Source organism: Odontesthes bonariensis, chromosome 23, assembly GCF_027942865.1.
Source record: "Odontesthes bonariensis isolate fOdoBon6 chromosome 23, fOdoBon6.hap1, whole genome shotgun sequence".
Lineage (NCBI taxonomy): Eukaryota > Metazoa > Chordata > Actinopteri > Atheriniformes > Atherinopsidae > Odontesthes > Odontesthes bonariensis.
The window spans coordinates 22,457,772-22,479,108 of NC_134528.1; the positions used below are offsets into that span (position 1 = coordinate 22,457,772).

Sequence of the window (21,337 nt, forward strand, 5' to 3'; positions counted from 1 at the left end):
CACAACATTCACAAAAAGTTCTCCTCTAGGATTTTGGACATAATAAAATACCACATGCCCACGCAGTGAAATTCCCATATTAAAGATTAGAATCACAGCAATGAAACCAACGAACAAAAAAGCATAATAAAAAAAAAGAAATAAAAAAAAAAGGAAACAAAATTACAGAACAAAAAACAAACAAAACAAGATACACACACCATAAGCAGATGCATAATAGGTCTCGTCCAACCACTATATACACCATCTTGCTGTAAGCAATGTATGAAATATATGAAATAGTCCCACCTAGAAACCCCATCATCAAGAAGCACAGTTCTCCCCCTCAATAACTTTCAACCATGGAGCCCACCGTTCCTGGAATTGTTCCTCCTGTAGTCTTAATTGAAATGTTATCTTCTCCATTGTGTATATTCCCCTAACTATGTCCAGCCAGGTTTCATATCTTGGTGGTTCCACTTTAAGCCAACTAAGGGTGATTGCCTTCTTAGCTGCAACAAGAAGAATATGTAACAAGTATATTCTCTTTTTGCTCATTGTCTCAAGCCCTTTTTCCATCAACAACATGATTCGCTTTAATTTGATGCGCATCAAGAAGTTAGTGCGATACATGTGATGGAAAAACGGTTAAATCGCTAGAACGCCTGTTTTGTCGCATTAAATCAATTCGCTCGAAATAGGTGGTTCAGGGCTAAGTTGTATCGCTACAGAAGTGATGGAAAAGGTTAATGCGATTCAGACTAGTTAGCATGCGCAGATGGTATTGGTAAAGCGCGAGGATTCGAATGTTGTTGTTGAGCCGCTCAGCCGCCCCATTTCACCTATCCTGTCGGTATCAAAACAGCAGCAACAACTAGTAACAACAATGTCCGATGATAAAAGAAACAACTGGTCGAGAGCAGAGACTCTGCTTTTTTTAAACACAATTCGGGAGGTCCTGGAGCAGCATAATTAATTCTCGCCTCGCTCTCATCCTCCTTCTGAAATTTCTGACGGCTATTATAAGCTGACATAGCAGCACTAGCAGCATGTTTAGTCCTATCCTATGGTCCATAACTCTAAATAAGTAACTAGCCTAATAAATAAAACGAAAGCCGGTGGTGAAAAGGTACGTAGCCTTGAAAGTTATAGCAACTGTTATAACAGGAGGCTGACAATAACAGCGCGAGCAATTAAATTCCCGCTACCAAGCATTCTAATTCGCTACAATTCGCCACTTTTGTAATGGAAAATCATCTGGTCGAGTCAGAATAATGCGGATCAGCACGTTCCGGTTATTTCATTTTATTTCGCTAGAATCGTCCTGTTTGATGGAAAACCAACCGAACGCATCTTATATCGCAACAAAGTAATGCGATATAACTTTTAATTCGCTACAGAATCTGATGGAAAAAGGGCTTCAGTCTGAACTGCGCCCAGAATGGCCAAGAGCGGACCCCTCACTATTGTACAGCTGAAAATGTTATCCATAGAGTCAAATATCTCCTTCCAGAAATCATTTAAGACCGGGCAGCTCCAGAATATGTGAAGGTCGTTGGCACATTGTTCCCCACATGCTCTCCAACAGGCCCCTGACTGGTTTGGATTAAATTTGGAGAGGATGTGGGGTGTTCTAAAGAACTTATGAACTATTTTCCTTTGAAACTCTCTCCAAATATTGGCATTAGTGACTTTATGTATTTCCAAAGAGATAGTCTCCCAAATGTCTTCCATGATTAACATACCAAACTCTTTTTCCCATTTTTATTTGACAAGGAGGTTATTTGCCTGATCCATACTGGAAAATATTTTGTATAAAATAGAGATAGGCTTTACTATACATCCTTGTGTGAACTTTTGCCAGGTATTTCTCTATGCTATTATCAGCTCTATGTATCTTATCCCAGTCGGGATGTTTTGTCAGAAAACTTCTAATTTGAAGATATCGAAAAAAGTCTGTTTTAGGTATGTTAAACTCTTCCACTAATTCTTCAAATGATTTCAGCTCTGTGACTCCAAGAAGCTGATGTACAAAGTTAAGATTTAGGTGTTTCCACCTTTTGTATCCTGAGTCTAGCTTGAGAGGAATGAAATCTTTCAGATGGGCAATGCTGGAAAGACCTGATGTTGCAGGGAGACTATATGATTTTTGCACTTCCCTCCAGGCTTTAAGTATAGTTTTGGACCATCTACTGAGTGAATCATCAATGTCCTTGTTACTTGTAAAAGGTGTTACTGATAATTGCATTGAAGAGCAGGAATTCTTCTCAATCTCTAGCCATCTGGTGTCTGTCTTGTCTGCTATCCATACAATTAAGGCCCTCAATTGACAGGCCCACCAGTATTTTTTCAGGTATTTTTTAGGCAGTTGTAACAATTTAATTATGACTCTTGGCCTTTTCCCTTGCCAGATAAATCTGGAAATGAGACGATCTAAGGTGGTAAATGTTTTATTTGGGAGTACAAGAGGCAGGGCTTGGAAAAGAAATAAAAGTTTTGGAAGTACATTCATCCTTATACACTCTATTCTACAAGATAGAGAAAGAGGGAGTACATTCCATCTGTCTAGGTCAACAGAAGCATTTTCTATGTCATTGGTCTCCGATGTAATGATGTCCGTACTTTCCTCTTTTCCAGTCTGCTCACTCCTCTTTCTACCTACTCTGCTCTAACTTCTTTTCACAGTTTATGTAACTGGAATAAACGTTTCTCTGTTGTCTTTACTTCCTTCTTATTACCCACCTCATAACCCCCTTGAACATTTTAAGCAGCTACTCCTGTGATTGAACAGGAACCCACAAAGATTATCTGAATACATTATCCAGATCAATACCCATTTAGCCCAAAGAACTTAGGCCGAGTGAGCTGTGAAGAGATGCCAGCGTCTGTGGGTCGGCCCCGTTAATCTCCACACTGGCATCCTCCATCAAACGGGCAGAGGAGTCTGCCAAACCGCCTCAGCCTGTGGTCCGGGCTGTCGCCAGCATTAGTCGCCATGGCAACAAATGGGAGGGGTGGGAGCTGTGGACGGATGGAGCACTGAGGCGGGGCAAGATGGGTGTCCCAAGGGTGCTACGTGCTGAGAATAACACAAAGAAGTGGCTGTAGATGAATGAATAGGGGAAAGCAACACGTACCTCGAGAGCACAGGAGGAGAGGTGCACAGGCCTTTTCTACCCTTTTTTTTTTACACGTTTTTCTACAGGTTTTTTTTTTTTTTTTGTATTTTGTGCATGGTTTACCCAGGTTGGTTTACCCAGGTTGGTTTACCCAGGTTAATCAGTCCTCATCCAGGACCAGAACACCAGCGCGGCCTCTGACCTGTGACGATGGACCTATTTTCATTTCTTAATATTTTCACTTAAAGAAATGACCTGATCTTTTTCAGTAGAGTACTTGTAGCTTTTTTTTTTTTTTTTTTTTTTTTAGATGTCTTTCATAGGAATTACTTAAAATGCAGAAGCAGATTGATAGCAGCTTCCATAAGCACATATAAGTGTAACCCCTCGTAAAAGCTTGTATACCTCAGTTAATATTGTACATATAGACATTTCTTAACTCTAGCTTTGAAGAGCTTAAGCAAAACGCAGAGGAGTGATTCCCAGGGTTTATTGAGCCTATAATGAGATTAAATTGAACCTAAATATGACTCTCCGATACCACCAGAAGAAAAGCTGTTACATTTCCTCTTTTTTTTTTCCTGTGGTGTGGCATTTTCTCAGTCACACGATTCACAATAAAATTGTGTCCAAAAGAGGAATCAGCAACAACTTATGTGGCAAATGAGAGAAATATAAGTATATCAGAAATTACATTGATGGTCACGTGTTTATCAGTTTGGGTTGTGCTAGTCTGAGCTCAGTTTGATGTGTGAGCTAGTGTGAGCTCTCGGTCTAGGTACTGCCTTCCAATTTAGGTTCAAATTGTATGTTGTAAAGATGTATTAGAGCCACACCCTGCAGAAGAGAGGCCTTACTTTATCTCTTAAAGCTGCAGTCTGCAACTCTTTTTCAAGCATAATGCCTGGAACTGTTCGGGGATTCTGAAAGTAGTACATTAAATACCCCAATACAAAAAAAAATTAGTTCTCTAGGTCCCCTATATGTCCCGCTAGGTCCCTCCAAGCCAGCAGGTTTGTTTACAAAATTGCAGAAGGTAACCAATCAGGTTACGAGCTGGGCTCTGCTGCCTGTCAATCACCGATTGTGCACGCGTGATACAAGGTAGGCTCGTCCCCACCACCCCCCTGCTTTTCAACTTCAAGCGTTCTGATAGATCATGTAAACTCTTAAAATCCCAAAAATTAGGACTTCACGTATGACAACAACAAATCTTGCAGACTGCAGCTTTAAAATACCAAAAAAAAAAACGGCTACAAACAGAACAACAAAGTTGATGAGAGTGCAGTGATGCTGTACCTCTGTGGTATTTGACAGACATTAAATGGTCACATCAGAAAATTGTGTCAACTGGTGAGAAAAGGACATGCCACCTTTTGTACACTGGTAATAAATCTGTTGTGATGACTGAAGTCAATTTGTCCAGTAGTGCACCTATGATGATGAAAAGGAAGGGAAAAGCTGCATAGATCCTCATTAAGTATTGCATTTCCATATCACATCATGGCACACCCTTTCATCTCTGTAGGGGGGTAGTCTTGTTCTGCTGCTGCAGTGATTGGGCTACATCCTGCTCCCCATCCCTCTCTCACTCGCACACACACTACCGACCTCGGATTTCCTATCGATTCGAAGATGAGGGGGGGGCAACAGTAACACTATCATGAATCTCGCTTTTAGAGGGGGAGGTCTGTGTGTGTGCGTCTATGCACACAAGTGTGCATTCAGCCATGTGTGCAAGTGGAATCCCTTTGGGACTTGCACATCAATTCAGGCTGAATGAGTATTGGCAAGCTCTGATAAAAGCCGGGTTGTCGAAGCCTTCAATCATTGAGTGTGCGAGTGCGAGTGCGCGTGTGTCTGTGATGATTGGGACTGAAAGACGGTGATGGCAGCTGGCTGCTGCATACATTAAAACGGCCAGCGGTCATGCACAGACAGAGGAAATCGATACTTGTCAAGATTTCAGCAGGAATGTGGAAGGGTGATTATCACGGACATTTGAAGGAGCATATGTGTGCAGTTGGATTACATCATCACCTCTTGTTACAGTTACAGCCAGACTGCTCAGCTTTGTTGAATGTGCATCCTGGAATCATTACGCGTGGGGCACATTAGGACTTAGAGTGGTTAGATGTGAGCCGGCACCTGGCCACAAAGGACAACATAGCGGTCATTGGATTGATTGGAAGATTATGAATATTGTTATGATGGTTTATGAATGGAGTAGCTTATGCTGCTTTGCTACTTACAAATATCTTTTTAAGTATGATGAGTTTTCATCGCTACTGCAACTTCAGCTGTTAAAACTGAAGCAGAGACATTAGATCTGCGGGTAGCATTGATTTACTCTGGCGGTTTGCTCCCAGTTTTTTAAAATACTCTTTGAAGAGAGCCGTGTGCACGCAGTTACACGATATATAGCATGTAATTTAGTTTTTTTTTTCTTTTCCTGTAATCGTCAGTTTACAGTTAAACAGCAACCCTTTGTCATCTGAGGAAAAGGGACTAGGAAGGCAATGCTTTTTCACTTTGGCAACGACACTTTTATACTGTAGCGCTGCTTGCTGGAGCAACCTATGGGTTTGAGTACAGCACAATTCGAGCCTGATGAATCATGGCGTCGTCAACTTGGAATATGCTCGTGCAATAAGAGAAGAAGAAATCTATTGATAGAAAACATGTTCAGTGTAATCGGGTTGTCAGCCGACCTCGTTTTCTGTCAATTCAGTTTTATTTATATAGCGCCAAATACGACAAATGTCATGTCAAGGCACTTAAATAGTATAGCCCAATTCAAGCCAATTGGAATTCAATTCATTGTAATCACTGAATCAATGAATCTTTGGAGACATAACCCATCGAACTCAAACCTGACAAAGCGAAGCAACCCCAGGTCATAACACTGCTTCCACAGGTTGCACAGTAGACACTAGGAATGATGTACCCATCACTCTGGGACAGGAAAAATTCTTCACGAGTCCTAGAAAATCTGGAGACTTTTTGTTGATTAACCTCAAGGTAAGTGATTTTCTTAAGACTACGCAGCTGTTTAGTACCTTGAAGCTTTCCTTCACATTGTGTGGGAGGAAGTGCTCTCACTCTCACTGGCGGGTAGTGCAGTGATTGTACTGTTGAGAGCTCACACTAACACACCCTGACAGCCAAGATCAGATTACCACACCCCAAACTGATAGAAAAACACTTGATTGGCAGTTTTATTCTGCGATACTCATATTTCCCTCATTTGCAATTCAGCCAGATACAGTTGGTACCAGTTCGTCTTTGAGACACAATTTAATTGTAAATCACGTGCTGAACTAAACCAGGTTGTTGAAATACCGCACCGTTAATAGGAAGGCTGAAGTCATGCAGGCTGGTCGGCTGGCAAATTAATACACCAATCAGGAAAGATGTATTGTAATTCTTCTTACATGAATCAGCTCCATACACCCTGGACGTCACAATCAGTCCATCCCTCTGTTTTAGGTTTTTAGAGGCTAACTTTAGGGGCTGTTGCTTATATGGGCAAAGGCAGAAGGAACACTTTTGCATCCACGGTAAAGGAGAAATTTAAATTTCCACCTTCTGACTGGGAAAAACATTTGATAAACTAGTCAATTATTCGTTGGATTTCTTAGTCTGGATATAAAAGACTAAAGAAGGTACAGGCAGATGATTCTTCTTATATTTATTATTATCGTTTAGTTTCTTTCTCAAGGCAGTTAGAGCCTGTGTTATTTGAGCCATCCCAAAGTCCACTGTGAGACACTCACAGGCATCAGGAGAACTTGGCTATGACCTGTTTTATGCGTGCACACGATGATGATACCTGGTAAATCATAGCAGGCAGCGAGTGAAAATGGCAACATAGATGCTTAGTGTCACGTGGACGTTAATGTTTTTCACCCTGTAATACCCTGTCTCTTTCATGCTTTTATGCCGGACGTTTGCTGTTGTGAGCAAACATGGCTGACTTGTTACCTGTGGTTTGGTTTCTTCCTCGTCTTTGTAGAAGTAGAGCTGGTCTGAGCGCAGCACAAACCAGCGGAGCTGCCAGTTCTTCATGATGCTGCGTTGCTTCTTCAGCCATCCAGCCTTCAGCGCCCCCTCCTGGAGGCTGGGGGAGCCCGGTCGGCATGAGCCTCGAGACACCTCGCCCATCACCATGCTCTTTGACCTGGCTGTAATCGCACACACAAACATACGAGACCTTTTGATTCAGTATGTACGCTGTGAGCTCAAACTAAAGGGGCAGGATGAGTCAAAGGTAATTGGTTGGTCCGTTTGATATCTTATTTCTTTCAGGTTTTGGCTCATGCCTTTTTGTTTGCTCCCTAATACTGTAGAATCCTGTGTTGTCCTTCATTCTGTATGCTGTATGCACATCCATTCTCCGGCAGGCTCACAACTTTCTGCTGCAGGCTGCTCCATCTCTACATGAAGGGGCAGTGGGACTGCAAAGAGGCAGCAGACATAAATACTGACATAACAGAGAGCAGATTGTGTAGAGGGGCAACGTACACACACAGGCGCACATTACTCATAGCCTCAGGTGACAGGAATACCACCCCCGTCAATTTCAGAGGTCCTTGGAAAAGACCTATTGTGTGTTGCCACAGCCCAACAGAACAGCAGAGGCTTTTGCACACAGATAATAGGACCACATGGGACTGGCTGGATAAATGAGTGGCTGACTGACTGATTCTTAGCAAATGTGTGTAATCTGAGCTCGGTCAAAGCCGGGCTTAAAGGGGACGGCAGCGTCATACCCACCGAACTGCTCAGATTGTCCATGCACGAAATCAGTGTTTAAAGAATCTTGTGCCTTAGACAATAGAATAAGTTACATTTCCACCCTTACAGGGTCTGAGTGAACGTTTTAAGGTTTGGCACAGGTAAGCTGGCCAGTGTTATTAAATGATCATGTATAATTTATAGAAATCGATTGGAGAGACATCGTCCCTGCTGGTGTATTCCTAGATATATATATATATATATATAGACACGCTCAGGGATGATCAATTTTCTGATGGCGATGAGGGAGAGCAGGAAATTAAAGAATGGACAGGGGTAGACAATCAATATTTGTTCTTTTTTTATTGTCCCATCCAGCCTCCTCCAACATATATAGAGAGCTTAAGGGACATGGCTCATGGCTCGTAATTTTTTTAAAGCGTGTCAAAGCCCAACAAGGCTGCAGAGAAAGCCCGCTGATGCTAAGAAATGTGGCACAGAGGCATTGTTTAATCTGGGAAGTTTGGTCATTAAAGAGGTTGTGTAAATGAAAGGGTTCACGGGTCGCTGATTCAAAACTGTAGCTTTAAGAGGTTCTCAAAGAAATGCAATGCTCTTTAAGACACTTACGGTACTCTGACCTGAAGGGAATCTTTTAATCATTTTGTGCTCTTTGTGGAAGCTACTGAACTCCTCTAGATTCTGAGCGTGTGTCTCAGTTTGCTTTATTCTTAGGTTCAACAGTGATTGCACTATAACTTACTGACCCAATGGCCAAGTATTGGCAACTGTTCAGGCTCTTTCCGAGAGTTAAATGTCAGAGGACTCTGTTATTGCACGTGCTAATGACGGCATCTTTCCCAGTTCTGTTTTGTTACCCCTCGTCATTCTCCTGTTTTTCGACCAGTTCTTTTCCCTCATGCTCAGCCACAGTGGGCCTGTAGAATCAAAGCTCTGTTACACACACAAGCACTTGCTCACAAAGGCCATTCTTGTTGTCACAACTAGCCTTACATTTGAACTTGTTTCTAATAAATGAGTTTTTGGATCAGAGGAATGTTGTGGACGAGCATTTTTAAAAATGTATAATTAGCATTATATGTGAGAACTCTGTTCATTCCAGGCATTGCAAAGCAGTCTCGGCTGCTGTTTGTTCTTGCTAATTTACATTTAGATTAGTTTTGTTTCTGCCCCAATGCCCGCATACTTGCATACAGCAGTTGTAGCAGCGCTCCTGTGCAGTATGATTTATCAAATGATTCCAGACTGCGTCACCCCTTGATAATTGCAATTATTTCCGCGTTAACGAGTTTCCTTTAATGAACAATCAAAAACAAATACTTCAGAAAGGCCGCATTGAAAATACTGGCTCAAAGTCGAAGATGAGTCAGTACACCTGTGATCCAAATCTGAATACATGTGAGATTTCCAATCGGAATAACAGCAAGAACGCCAGTATTGGATAAACTCGGGGTCTGCACCGGTGCTCCACAAGGGCAGAAGTCACCAGAGGAACAGAGAAAAACTGAAAGCAAGTCTGCAGGGATTAAAACTTTAGTTCAAAACATGAAAAGAAGCCTGATGAGGCACGATACTCCAAATACAATACAAAGAGATTTATTCAGCTCAGGGCTAAATGCACGAGCCTATGGGGGGAAAAAAAACGCCTCGGTCCAATAGAACACCTTTGGAGTAGAACAACAGAAACCCCGGTGTACCGTAGTGGAATCAAACTGCAGAAAGAAGCTGTTGCTGAGGAATTTCTCCAGGAATATGTGCAACATCTTTGCCCTTCATGCCGAGGAGGTTTGAGTGTGTCATCGGAAACCACACGTGGCATTAGGGTAAAAATCAAGAAAAAGAGGGGGGGGGGTGGCTTTTTCCATGGACAGCTGTATTTGCTGATGCTAACAAGCACTAGTTATTGTAATAATTCAGTTTGGATACTATAACTTCATTTATCTTATCTAGATTGTAGACGCGTAGACATCTGGGGTCTTTTCATTCGTTTTCAACTCTAAAACTTTCCAATGAATTCAGGATGCACTCCCTCTAATTTCCCAGTGTTCTGCAACTGCTTTCTCTTTAAAACTGTTCCTTCAAATGAATTCTAGGGTTGATTCCGAATTTTTTCCTTGTTTGAAGTCAGTAACCATCTGATGTTTCATGTAAACAGGACTCTCTTGTGTCTAGCGGCAGCAGTGGGAACAGAATCGTTAAAGTTGCTGGATGGCATCTGCCCTTTCAGTGGTGATGCCGTTGATCGAGGCACTCACCGTCCCGCTTCACCCTTCGGTTTCTCTTCACCACATCACGCCTCTCGTGCCTTTCCATCTCTCCTCACCCTGTCAAGTGTTTGTATAAAATGGTGGCTGCTCTACACATCACTTGCCTGGATCGTAGACCGAGTGGAACATACTGGATGATTCACGCCTGACTCACAACAACGGATTTTTGACTCTGTGTGTATGTCTTTGTGTCCATTTGTGCCAAGAAAGACTGCCCACTGCACCAATTTGGACCTTCTATTAAGAGTGATTCAGACCTTCCTTGGTTTTGGGTGGAGCCGCTCTGTGGTCGCTTCTTTCAACAATCAAACTACAACTCTGAAAGGAGGCAGTTTTTTTCTGTAAAGGCAGACTTTATGCACAGTCACTGCAGTTCAGTGAAATACATCCCTAATTGTAGCTCATTCATTTGGAACAGCTAGCAGTTAAGGAAGGGCTGAGTCAAACACGGGCTCTGCATCATGCCTGTGTGTGTCTGCAGATGTTATGGACACCCACATTTGTTTATCATGACGTACACCCATGGTAATTTGTGTAAATTGGGGCATGCGTTATTCCAGGGTGAATAATTCTGGGTATGTTGCTGAACATCCAGGAATACAAGATGGTCTGTGCAGTACAATGATGTTGTGTATTGCAGATGATTTTGTAGACCTTCAATTTTGGCATACAGTTTCAAGGAAAAAATAAAAGTCTAATTTCTAGTGTATACCATTTAGCTATTGGTAGAATCACAAAAATAAAAATTGCTTTCATTATCTTAGCAATTTGCGCCGACAGATGGCGTGGGTCCTCTTTCTTGTGGGTTGCCATGTTGCTTCACCCTTTTTCTTTGGCGACACAAACTTTCAGAGTTTGCCTTGTGCGGTTTTAGCAGCTGATATCATTTCTCCGATATATTTAACGAGGCATAGGACATTTGCTTTTCCTGCAACCTCCAGCTTCACCATTAGATGTCAGCGAATCTGAAAAGAACGCATTTCCCGCGTGAGCCCCGCACATTCACAGCAGTAGACTTTAAGTTGTCGTCATTATGAAGAGGCTGACAAAGATACGTCAGCACTGCGTAGTTTCATAAAATGTTACATATGTGACATTTGGTTTTATTATCGGAATCAACCGCAGCTTCAGTTCCATCCGCTTTACAACTTACACAGAGCAGAGGGAGAAATGGTCGTATTCTTTTCACGATCGTTGACCAACAGGTCGGCAATTTGACTGAAGAAGCCAAGTAAAACAAACGTGACACGAAGCAGAACAAGATAGTTAATCAGTTTTTACTTATTGACAGCTTACTAAAAGGTAACTCTGCATCTGTCGTCCTTTTTTTCCCCTCAAAGCTCTCCTTCTAGCAATAGAATAATATCAGATTTTTGTGATTTTGTGAACTGCAGTATCTCGGTTTCAGGTCTGGGAATGTGCATAGCAAAGGTCAGAGTACTTAAAAACGAGCACGTCGCGTTGAGGTTCCCACTCCGCTCTAGCATAGAGACAACGGAGAGATAACAAAAATCTGAAGAGATCTGAGGTACAGCATCTAAACTGGATTCTCTCATGTCTTTGGGCTTTGTTTCCTTTTCCTATTTCTTTTTTTTTTTAATAAATCTAAAATTCAGCCTTGGCCTTTGATACACAAGTTTCTGCTCCTGATGAATGGTAAACGTGTCATCTTTGCAGTGCTGCACGCTCCAGCACCGCAACAAAAGCAGGACATCACAGCGTTTCAATCACAAGCCAGAAACCAAACTAAATGTCTGTACACGTCCACGTTATCAGATGAATAGCCAAGAATAGCGTAGTTCTAGTCTGCTTCCTTTGTTCCCTACAACAGTAGAATAAAGTGCTGGAAGCAGTGCAGGAACACATGCGTGTTTAAAGTCAGACTTCTAATGTTACAAAGTGAACAAATGGTTGTCTATAAACCTAAAACAAAACCCAATTGTTATGAAATGTGACACTACATTCTTACACACATGCCTGAACACACATTCCAGGTCCCTCTGGTGCCCCTTTTAAACAGCTTGGACACGTATATTTATCATCTGCAGCAAATAGAAATTTAGATTTCATGTGCATCAGAGAGGCACGGCAAAGTGGCTAAACGGCATTCACGCAAACACGCACACACACACGTTCATACAGGCGCATATGTAGGCACGGAGGAGGAATTCAATTTAGTTAATCTGGTTGTTGTTTAGTGATTTATGGCTCTTGGAAAATGGCAGCAAGAGTTACAGGTGCAGCAGTGCGTCACTTCCAGCAAGCCTTTCACGGCTGATTAATGTGTTTTCCAATAATGTGTGTGTGTGTGTGCGTGTGTGTCTGCCTTCCTTGGCAGACTGATGTGTGGCAAATGACATACAAGCCTGTTATTTAAAAGCTGCCGTATACAGTGGAAGTGATCTGCTGCAGCGAGTGTGTGCGCTTCATCATCTCCACATGTGCGTTATCTTTGTGTTTTATCCTCGCTCGCGTACACGCTTTCCAGTCGTGGGCTTTTCTCTCGCTTGCCTTGGAAAAGGCAGAACGTCAGTGTGTTGCAGCACTGCAGGGCTCTGATCATAACACCATGGTAACGCAGATTTAAAAGAGTACAGGGAAGCAGACGATATGTGGGCAATTAAAGCTGGCTTCTGGTGACAGCCAGTGCTGGTGTAGTTTTAATGTGTGGATGGCTGTTGTCGTTACCGAAGAAAAGCAGTTTGATGCTGTTGTTCCGAATTGGACGAATCGAACAGCATCCGAAACTGGAAGATGAGGAGATTAGATGAGGAGAAATTACAGGTTTGTCTCAGTCCAAAACATCTGACTAAAGCGAGAGGAAAATTGGACCAGGTTGGCAGTGTTGAACAACTGGCCTCATTTTTTCCATATCAAAAACAGATTTCCATCAACAACTGCCAACTTCTTGTTACGTTGTCATCTTTTTTTTTTTTTCGACAACATGTCATGTTTACACTTGTGGTTTAACTGGCGCATGAACAGCCCCTGGCAAAAAGGACGGAATCGTCTCTCTTATCCGTGGACAAATCGCAGATGTGACGCAAAACTCCTTTATTTAACAGCAGAGCACGGCTTTGTAACACATACTGTACCTACAAAACAATTGGATAAAAAAGATGTGTTTCTTTTCACATGAAGTGCAGTAAAAGAGCTCGGAATCGCCTTGTAATGTGCACTGGAACGTTATAAAGATGTCTGCGTGAAGAAACGAGCAAATTGCGACTATCACTCAGTGGGGTTATATGGCACTGAAAGGATCGGATAATTGGCTAAATTACAATAAGACTGAGTTATTAAGAAATTGGATCGGATCGGATTAAGACCCTGAGATAACTCGGTTGAAAGTCAAATTAAACGTGCCTGTTGACGGTGAAGCACGTGGTGAATTAGACTTGCTCGAGATTTTTTCCCGGGGTCGTGAACCGGAAGTCGGAAGAGACGATATTACTGTCGTTGTCGCTGCCGTCGGAAAGAAACAAACAACACGATGGAGAATGCGCCGTTGTGCATCGCGTTTGTGCAACAAGCAGCTCATCACAAACTAAATGTAGAGGGACGTAGCTTCATCTTGCTCTTCGTACGCCATTTTCTCGAATGCCTGAGTTTGTTGTTGTTGTTGTTATTGTTGTTGAAGCGGTCAACAACAACAGTGGCTCTATTAGCAATAGTTAAAATGGGTACAGCGCCACCTATCGTATCGGAGTATGACATGCTTTGTGCCTCTGATTCGATTTATTCACCGCCATATATCCAAGGATAATTACCCTTGCTCAAATAAGGAGCAACTCAGTCCTATTGTAATTTAGCCAATAATCCAATCCTTTCAGTGCCATATAACCCCACTGATTGACGATATGTGACTGAACTCTGGTAAAGGTCCAAGGGAGATGGCATTGATTACCCCTACTGAAGGAGCTCAAGTTATTTTATTTTTATTCCATCAATATAAAGGAGGTTTGGTGGTGCTGTGCTCATTTTTCAGGATTATATCAAATCGTTCCACAGAGCAAAGAGCGTTCAAATATAGAAAGACCTACCAGTCGTTCTCATCTGTGGTTCCACAGCGGTGGAGCTTCCCGACTCAAAGAACCTTTTTGAAGACCCATCTCTTAACACCCTATAATGGAACCCTGCCCTAACCCTAAGCACTTACTAATACTACTTAACACACGAAACCGATAACACACAGGATGTCTTATATCAGTGAAGCTTGAACATTGTTCCTCACCAGTAAGTCACCGGATATGAAAAAAAAATAAAATTAAAAAAGAGCTGCTAAATGACTAAATGTAAGGGTAATCCAGCTGGCAAAAGACATGTCAAACATTTAGATGTTAAAGGGTAGCGGCGGCGTAATAAAACCCATGACTTTCATCCAGGAAAGGGGGGATTTCCAAAGTTTTGTGGGACTGTTTGTTAACACTTGAATTTACTTTAGTTTTCAGTTGCTGTTTGGTTGGGGTGCAGAAGGAAACTGTGGTTTTGGATGACAACCACCACTTGACATTATTAACTTATTACTTGTTATAAAGCGCGGCTTTGGCTCAGATGATGATGAGTGAATAAGAAACGCATTTAACGCTCATCGTTAAAAATGCGCTGTAAGTGCGGACCATCTGCCATTACTCCCTTTTGCGTTTCTCTTCCGTTTCCTTAGTTACCACAGTGACGAGTCCCTCAAGACCAACGACTCCCACAAAGCCTTTTGCTACCCTGTGGGATGAAAATTGGTATTAAAGCAGGGCCTTGTGTGTTCCAACAATGTGTGTGGTGTATTTACGCTGGTTAAACTGGCCTGGCATCATGGCCGTCACTGCCACATAAGATCAATCCCAGTGTGAATTATCATTATATCATGTTCCGAGTGATTTTTTTATTTTTTTTTTATTGCTTTTTCCTTTGACATTAAACTACAAGTGGTTCAATCACTCGCGATCACATGCGCAGTGGTTTCGCGCTCTGTCCCCTCTTGACCCGCGCTGACCCTGGCTCGGCACGTAGAACTCCACTACATCTGTCACATACCCGCTTATTCATGCGCCTCATGCACCCGATGCTGTCAGCAGCGGAGCACCAATTTGCAGAAGGTATGCAGAGAACGCCTCCCGTGGAGAATCACACAGGCGCTTTAATCCCTGTCGTTTTCACTCTTTTGGAAATGCAGCTGGGATGTGTGGTATGCCCAGTTTTGGATTATTTTGTTTGGTCTCCTCTGTAAATGCATTTTAAATCAAATATATGACCTAACTGCTTTCAAAATTAGTCAAAATTATTAGTATCTAAGCATAATGCAAATAAGCTGTTGAGTAACGATGCCCATATTGTACAAATAATCTCTCTTTATTAATTTATCCAGTTGAATCTGCTCTGTGCTTTTTAATGAATGGAAATACAGATTTAATCCACCTTGCTATTAATTTAATGCCTCTCCAGCGACGGGGTTTGAACATCACGCTCCTTTTCTTTGGACCTATTCATTTCTCCTTAATCAGATCCAGCTGTATAATTGCAGTCATGGAGATTAGTGCCAAGACTTGAAGGAAGAAATGACACACATGCTCGCACTCATATTAATACATCCATCCACAAAGACACGCGCACACGCACACACACAGTTCAAACACGAGTGTGAGCGCACATGCGGGACAGCAGCTGACAGCAGCCTGATGGTGCTGAAACTAGAGATGCTGATCGCTCCTCGTAATAGAATTCCCACCGGTAGCAACCCCCCCCCCCCCCCCCCCCCCCCCCCACTGTAGTAAAATGCTAATGCACGCAGAAGGTTTCTTGCGTGGGCACATCCACCGCGTCATTCAGAAATGGGAGACGGTGGTAGGAAAATAAGAGCGGAGAAAAAGTGCAGAGGCACCAGGATGCTGAACCCTACAGAATAAAAAAAAATAAAAAAAAACTTCTTTTCAAGCAGGTTATTATTTTCTTTAAAGAAGTTATTTTTCCTTCATCCTGTCAGCGTGGTGTGCTGGCACAGAGGTGAGGCTGCCACAGCTGGCTGCTGCTGCTGCTGTACACGCGAGGGCAAACAAACCTACCTCTCCTGGTCTGTCTGATCTTTGGGCTCAGCATGGTTGTCATCGCTCGTCGCCGCGCTCTCCTGTCGGCATGTTCGTGTACATCCAAGCACCCCACCCCTGCGTCTCCCTCTGCCTCGCTCCTCTTCTTCTCCCTCTGACCTTCTGCAGTGCGGCCGGCAGCTAGGGGGTTGGGTGAACATGGGAGAGGAGGAGAATGGAAAGAGAACAGAGGTAGTGAGGGAGAAGGAGGGGGAGGAACTACATCTCTCTCTCCCCCTCTCTCTCTCTCTCTCTTTGCGCACACACCCAGTGCCCTCCACCCTTCCCTTTTTTACATTATTCATAGCGGTACATCCGCCTGTGGGAGATGGGAAGGGCCCCCCACCATCGAAACACAGGTTTGACCAAATGGGCAGATTTGAGGCGTTTCTCTTCACTGCAATGATGCTTTTTCATAAGGAGGAGAGATGGAGGGGGGCGCTCATCTGGCAGGTGTCTCCCTCCCTCTGCACCCAATTAGGCTGCAGAGGTCCTCAGCTTGTCTCCACCTCTTTTCACCTTAATCACTCATTTATCCCCACCCCTCCCCTGCTTTCTCTCAGGAGACGTTGTACCAATATTTCAGCCTCTTTTTAAAGTGTTCTCTTCCCATTCACCGTGATTCGATTTCATCACCACTCTGCTGTGGCACACATCTGCCCATCTCTAGCCTCTCTCTCTCTCTTTTTTATTTAGAAAAACTACTTGTATTAATCTTTTTTTAAATTTGACAAAGTAAATGTTTTACTTTGTAGGGGTGACGCTGCCCTCAGTTCAGAACATGTGAAATTTCCTGCTCGTACAATAGGTTGTAATTACACATAAATTCATACAAACAAAAAGAAAGACACATTCCCATTTCGCTGACAAATAGAAAACATGTTTTGTTTTTTTTCCTGGGCATGTTATATTTATATTGTTTGAGTTGAAGCTACCCCAAGAAAATGGCCATACGTGTAAGATTAAATTAAATCCGAAAATTTACTGGTAATGCACTAGCAGATGAAAAATTTACTTACACTGTCTCAAATTTTAGGGGCAAAATGCGACCATATAGTGGCAATCTGGAGCCCTGAGCCTAAACCCTGCTCAGCTACCAATCAAGCTACCATTAGCTCACGTAAAACAGGTCCTTATCTAAAATGGCGCCCGGAAGGACGCGATCAACTGCCTTTCTTCATATGAAAACTAACACTTCTCTTAAATGCAAAACTCAGCATATTCTATCTATTCAACATCTCTGTACATTTACAGTTCAATCGGGTTGTTTTTTTTATATTTTTCAATATTGCTTAATCATAAGCGAACAGAAGAGGAAAAAAAATCCCCCGAATCACACGTCCATCAATAACATAGCATGCTAAGCTAACACATAACGGAAGTCCTCGGCCGCATAAAACAAAAGAAAGCAAATCCTCCAGTCCTAGTGGTCTGGAACTGTGGCAACAACTTCAGACTCATGTAACGAATGAACATTGAACAAGCCGTGTTTCTTCTTGAAAAATGTCATCAACCTCACTCGTGTCTGTATTTTGGTCGCAGCATCAAGCTTACAGCACTATGGTCGTTTTGAAAAGTAATTACATTTCAACTATAGCCAATTTTTGCCAACCTTATCTGCCCATCTCTAGCCTCTCTCTCTCTCCCTCTCTCTTTTTTTTATTTAGAAAAACTACTAGTATTAATCTTTTTTTAAGTTTGACGTATCTTTTACTTTGTAGGGGTGACGCTGCCCTCAGTTCAGAACATGTGAAATTTCCTGCTCATACAATAGGTTGTAATTACACCCTCGAGGCATTCCAGTGGTGCAGCTCGGAAAGACGAGGAGGAGTGAGAATGCAGGGCTCCCTGTAACAGCGTCCTGTCGCCTTGAGCTGCGGCGGCCTGTAATCAAAGTGTGTGGCAATTATGTTTGTCTAACATGAACTATAAGAAAGGATTAGATTTTAATTTGGGTTTTAGTTTTTAAGAAAATTTGCCTTAAAGGATTTTTTTTTTTAGGCTTGCACGCGGACTCTTATATGTTTTTTATTAATCTATTCCGTGCCCAAATAGCATGCGGATGTGGGCCACTTGAGGCAACGATCCGGCACTCACAGAAAAATGGGAAAGTGTCACAAAACTTTGTTGACTGATTTGTGTTCACAGACACTATTTTAGCTGTTTTTATGCTACCTGACACGTAAATAACTCCATAAAGGGGACACAGTGGCAGCACATTTTGTAAAATAGCAAATAGAAATGTCAGTTGCTTGACATTTTTAATGTCTAGTCCATATATGGACCATAAGATTGTATGGTCCATATATGGACTATAAAAGAACCACAGAATGAAATCAGTCTTGCGCATCTTCACAATGCCACGGCTTAAAGGTGCCATGGTATGAAAATAAATGGAGGCTTTTATATATTTTTTTAGGCTTTAGTGGTCCCCTAATACTGTATCTGAGCTTTTTTTCCCCAAAACGAGCTTTCCTTAGGATCCTCAGAATGAGCTGTTTAGGGTCTGCAGCTTTAAATGCAAATTAGGAGGAGAAAGGCGGAGCAAAGCGGAGGGTGGGGGTGTGGCCTTACTTATGCCCGTGGTACCTTGCGTAAATGTTTTGTGAATCGCTATGGCACGCAGATGGCACGGCAGCCCTATGCCGTAAAACTAGCGAAACCTGTTTAAATGAGCTTACTTTGACAATATGACGAACGAGTTAGTGAACAACTTTTCTAACACAGTCAAACATCAAGCAAGTGCTACACAAAACACAGCAAGACGACAAAGGCGTGCGTGAAGGGGAAAGCAGGAGTGAGGATTTTGACATTCTCATCGGATTGCTCTGGTTTGCAAAGATGCACGTAGCGCTAGCGCTGGAACCATGAATGAATCATTATCCTGATGAAATGCACTGAATTTGCGGATTCATTGTTCTTCAGGAAGCTTGAAGTAGGGGGTTTTGGTCTAAAATGAGCGAGCTAACCATCTCATGGGCATGCAAACACCTCCAACAGCCCAGTTGGCAGAGATAAGAGCTTGCTAACATGACACACGCATAACTGATGCTATTAGCTGCATAGCTAATGATACAGACCCTTTCTTGTGGTAACAAGCTATGTAACTATACTGTACATACAGGAAAGCAACACAATTATAGAGCGTTAAATTACTTACTTGTCCGAGGTCTGTAGTTGGGCCAAAGAGAGTTGGTACTGATCCAGGGTTAATTTTCAGACGTTCGCAAGGCCAGCTCGGTATTGGCCCAAGTTCTGGAAACATTCGTCGGTGAAATGTTTGGCGCACACATACACAAATTTCTTCAGTTCTGTCATCACTTTCCCAGAAAAAAACAAAATCTGTCCACTGGCTCTTTAGAGGTTCTGATGCAGGAGCTCTAAACAGATTTTTTACATGTACAACGCAATGAGCTCGCCAAAGAGCTGTGGCCGGGGAAAGGCAATTTTGGCATAGCCATACACGGGCTCTGGGGGGAAACAACCTCGACGTCATATGAGGCGCCACGTCATAAGAGGCGCCACGTCATAAGAGGCAGTTGTCCCGATCAGGCCACCTGCATGGTCACATTACCAAAGGCGGAGAATAATTTCCAGGGCATGGTTTAGGTCTATTGTCATTTTTAGCCACTGGGGGACCGCAGGCAGGCTAGGGGAACTCATATTAATGTTAAACAACCTTAAAATGTGAAAATTTCATGCCATGGCTCCTTTAAAGAACTAAAAGAGGAACTGAGCCATAGAAATGCAAGATGTAGGCAAACCAATGTCAATCATTCCAAGACCATGTGTCTGCAGCAACAGTAGAGTGTCAACCGTGGGCAGGACAGGCACATTCTGCTCTTATTGCTACAGATCTGTGAGCTGCTCAGTAGTGTTCAACCCTTCAACCAGTGCATCAGACAAGGCGGCATGTACCAGTACAATAAAGGAAGAGAACACTTAGCTGACCTAATTGAGAAATCTTACATTGAACAATAGCCAGATCCACACGTCCAGTCTGAAACCCAGTCTGAATATAAAATATGTTATTTAGGTTTGATAAATTATGATGAGTTATTTTCATAAAAAGACAGTATTTTGTAATGGAATAAATTTTGAGTTTAGCGGCCATTCTGCTCAGCAGTTAGCCCAGCTAAGCTACATGCTAGTACTCTCGTTCACTTAGCTTAGCTCAGCTTTGCCTCTATTTATTTCATTTTGAGTTAGCTTGGACAAGAAGCCAACATGTCATAACACCAGCAAGGATAACCTCTTACCAGATACAAAGGGAGATTTAAATGGTTGATTTGTCGTGTTAACGATCATTAAAAATTCCTCTCACTGATGAAGATATGAAAGAGTGAAAGCCTGATGACATTACATCCACTGCCATGAAAGCTCAGGCTCTTTATTCAGTTTGATCGGGAGTGACGAGGTGAAAAAAAACCCAGGTGGATTAAAGAGCCAAACGGCAGATGTGAGAGAACTGTTCACATACTCAGAGAACCAGAGTCACAGATGGTGGATAGAAGGCCCAAGATGAAGAGCTTGTGCTGCAGTTGCTGGAGGACAACACGCACTCTTGGAAGTGGAGCCACTACAGCTGCTCTCAGGGAATTTATGTTTTAGAAAGCCACAAAATGAGACATGATCATCAGCAACACTGCAGTGAACAATTTAATCCTGGTAGTTTTGCATGTCACCAGAGACCGCTGGGAAGCAGACACCCTTTCCACTTTTAAGACCAGGCTTAAAACTTTCCTTTTTGATAAAACTTATAGTTAGGGATGGCTCAGGTGATCCTGAAACATCCCATAGTTAAGCTGCTATAGGCCTAGACTGCTGGGGGGCCTCATCTGACACACCTTTCCTCACTTTACTCTCTTTATGTATATGTGATATTATTGTGGTCATTAACTCGTGTTTCCCTGTTCCAACAGATATCCTTTGAATGGTGTTACAGTGCCGCCGTCGCGGTGGCCCCCTGCCCCCCTCCCCCCCCCCTTTTTCTGTCTTCTCAAACCCCAGCTGGTCGAGGCGGATGGCCACCCTTCCTGAGTCTGGTTCTGCCAGAGGTTTCTTCCTGTTAAAAGGGAGTCGTTTCTCTCCACAGTCGCCTCAGGCACGCCGCTCAGGCCGGGAGATTGGACCGAAAAAC

At 42.8% G+C, this 21,337-nt stretch overlaps 1 protein-coding gene across 1 annotated transcript in view; it reads right to left on the reverse strand.

The window, feature by feature from the left end:
* The window catches only part of arhgap22b (Rho GTPase activating protein 22b), a 36,056-nt gene extending 19,712 nt beyond the window's left edge, over positions 1 to 16,344 (reverse strand). The window contains exons 1-2 of the mRNA XM_075457902.1: positions 16,177 to 16,344; positions 7,083 to 7,282 (exon numbers count right to left, since the gene is read on the reverse strand). Coding sequence (XP_075314017.1) covers positions 7,083 to 7,282; positions 16,177 to 16,219 — 243 coding nt within the window. The 5' untranslated portion in view covers positions 16,220 to 16,344. The remainder of the gene's footprint in view (positions 1 to 7,082; positions 7,283 to 16,176) is intronic.
* Positions 16,345 to 21,337: the final 4,993 nt, after the last annotated feature.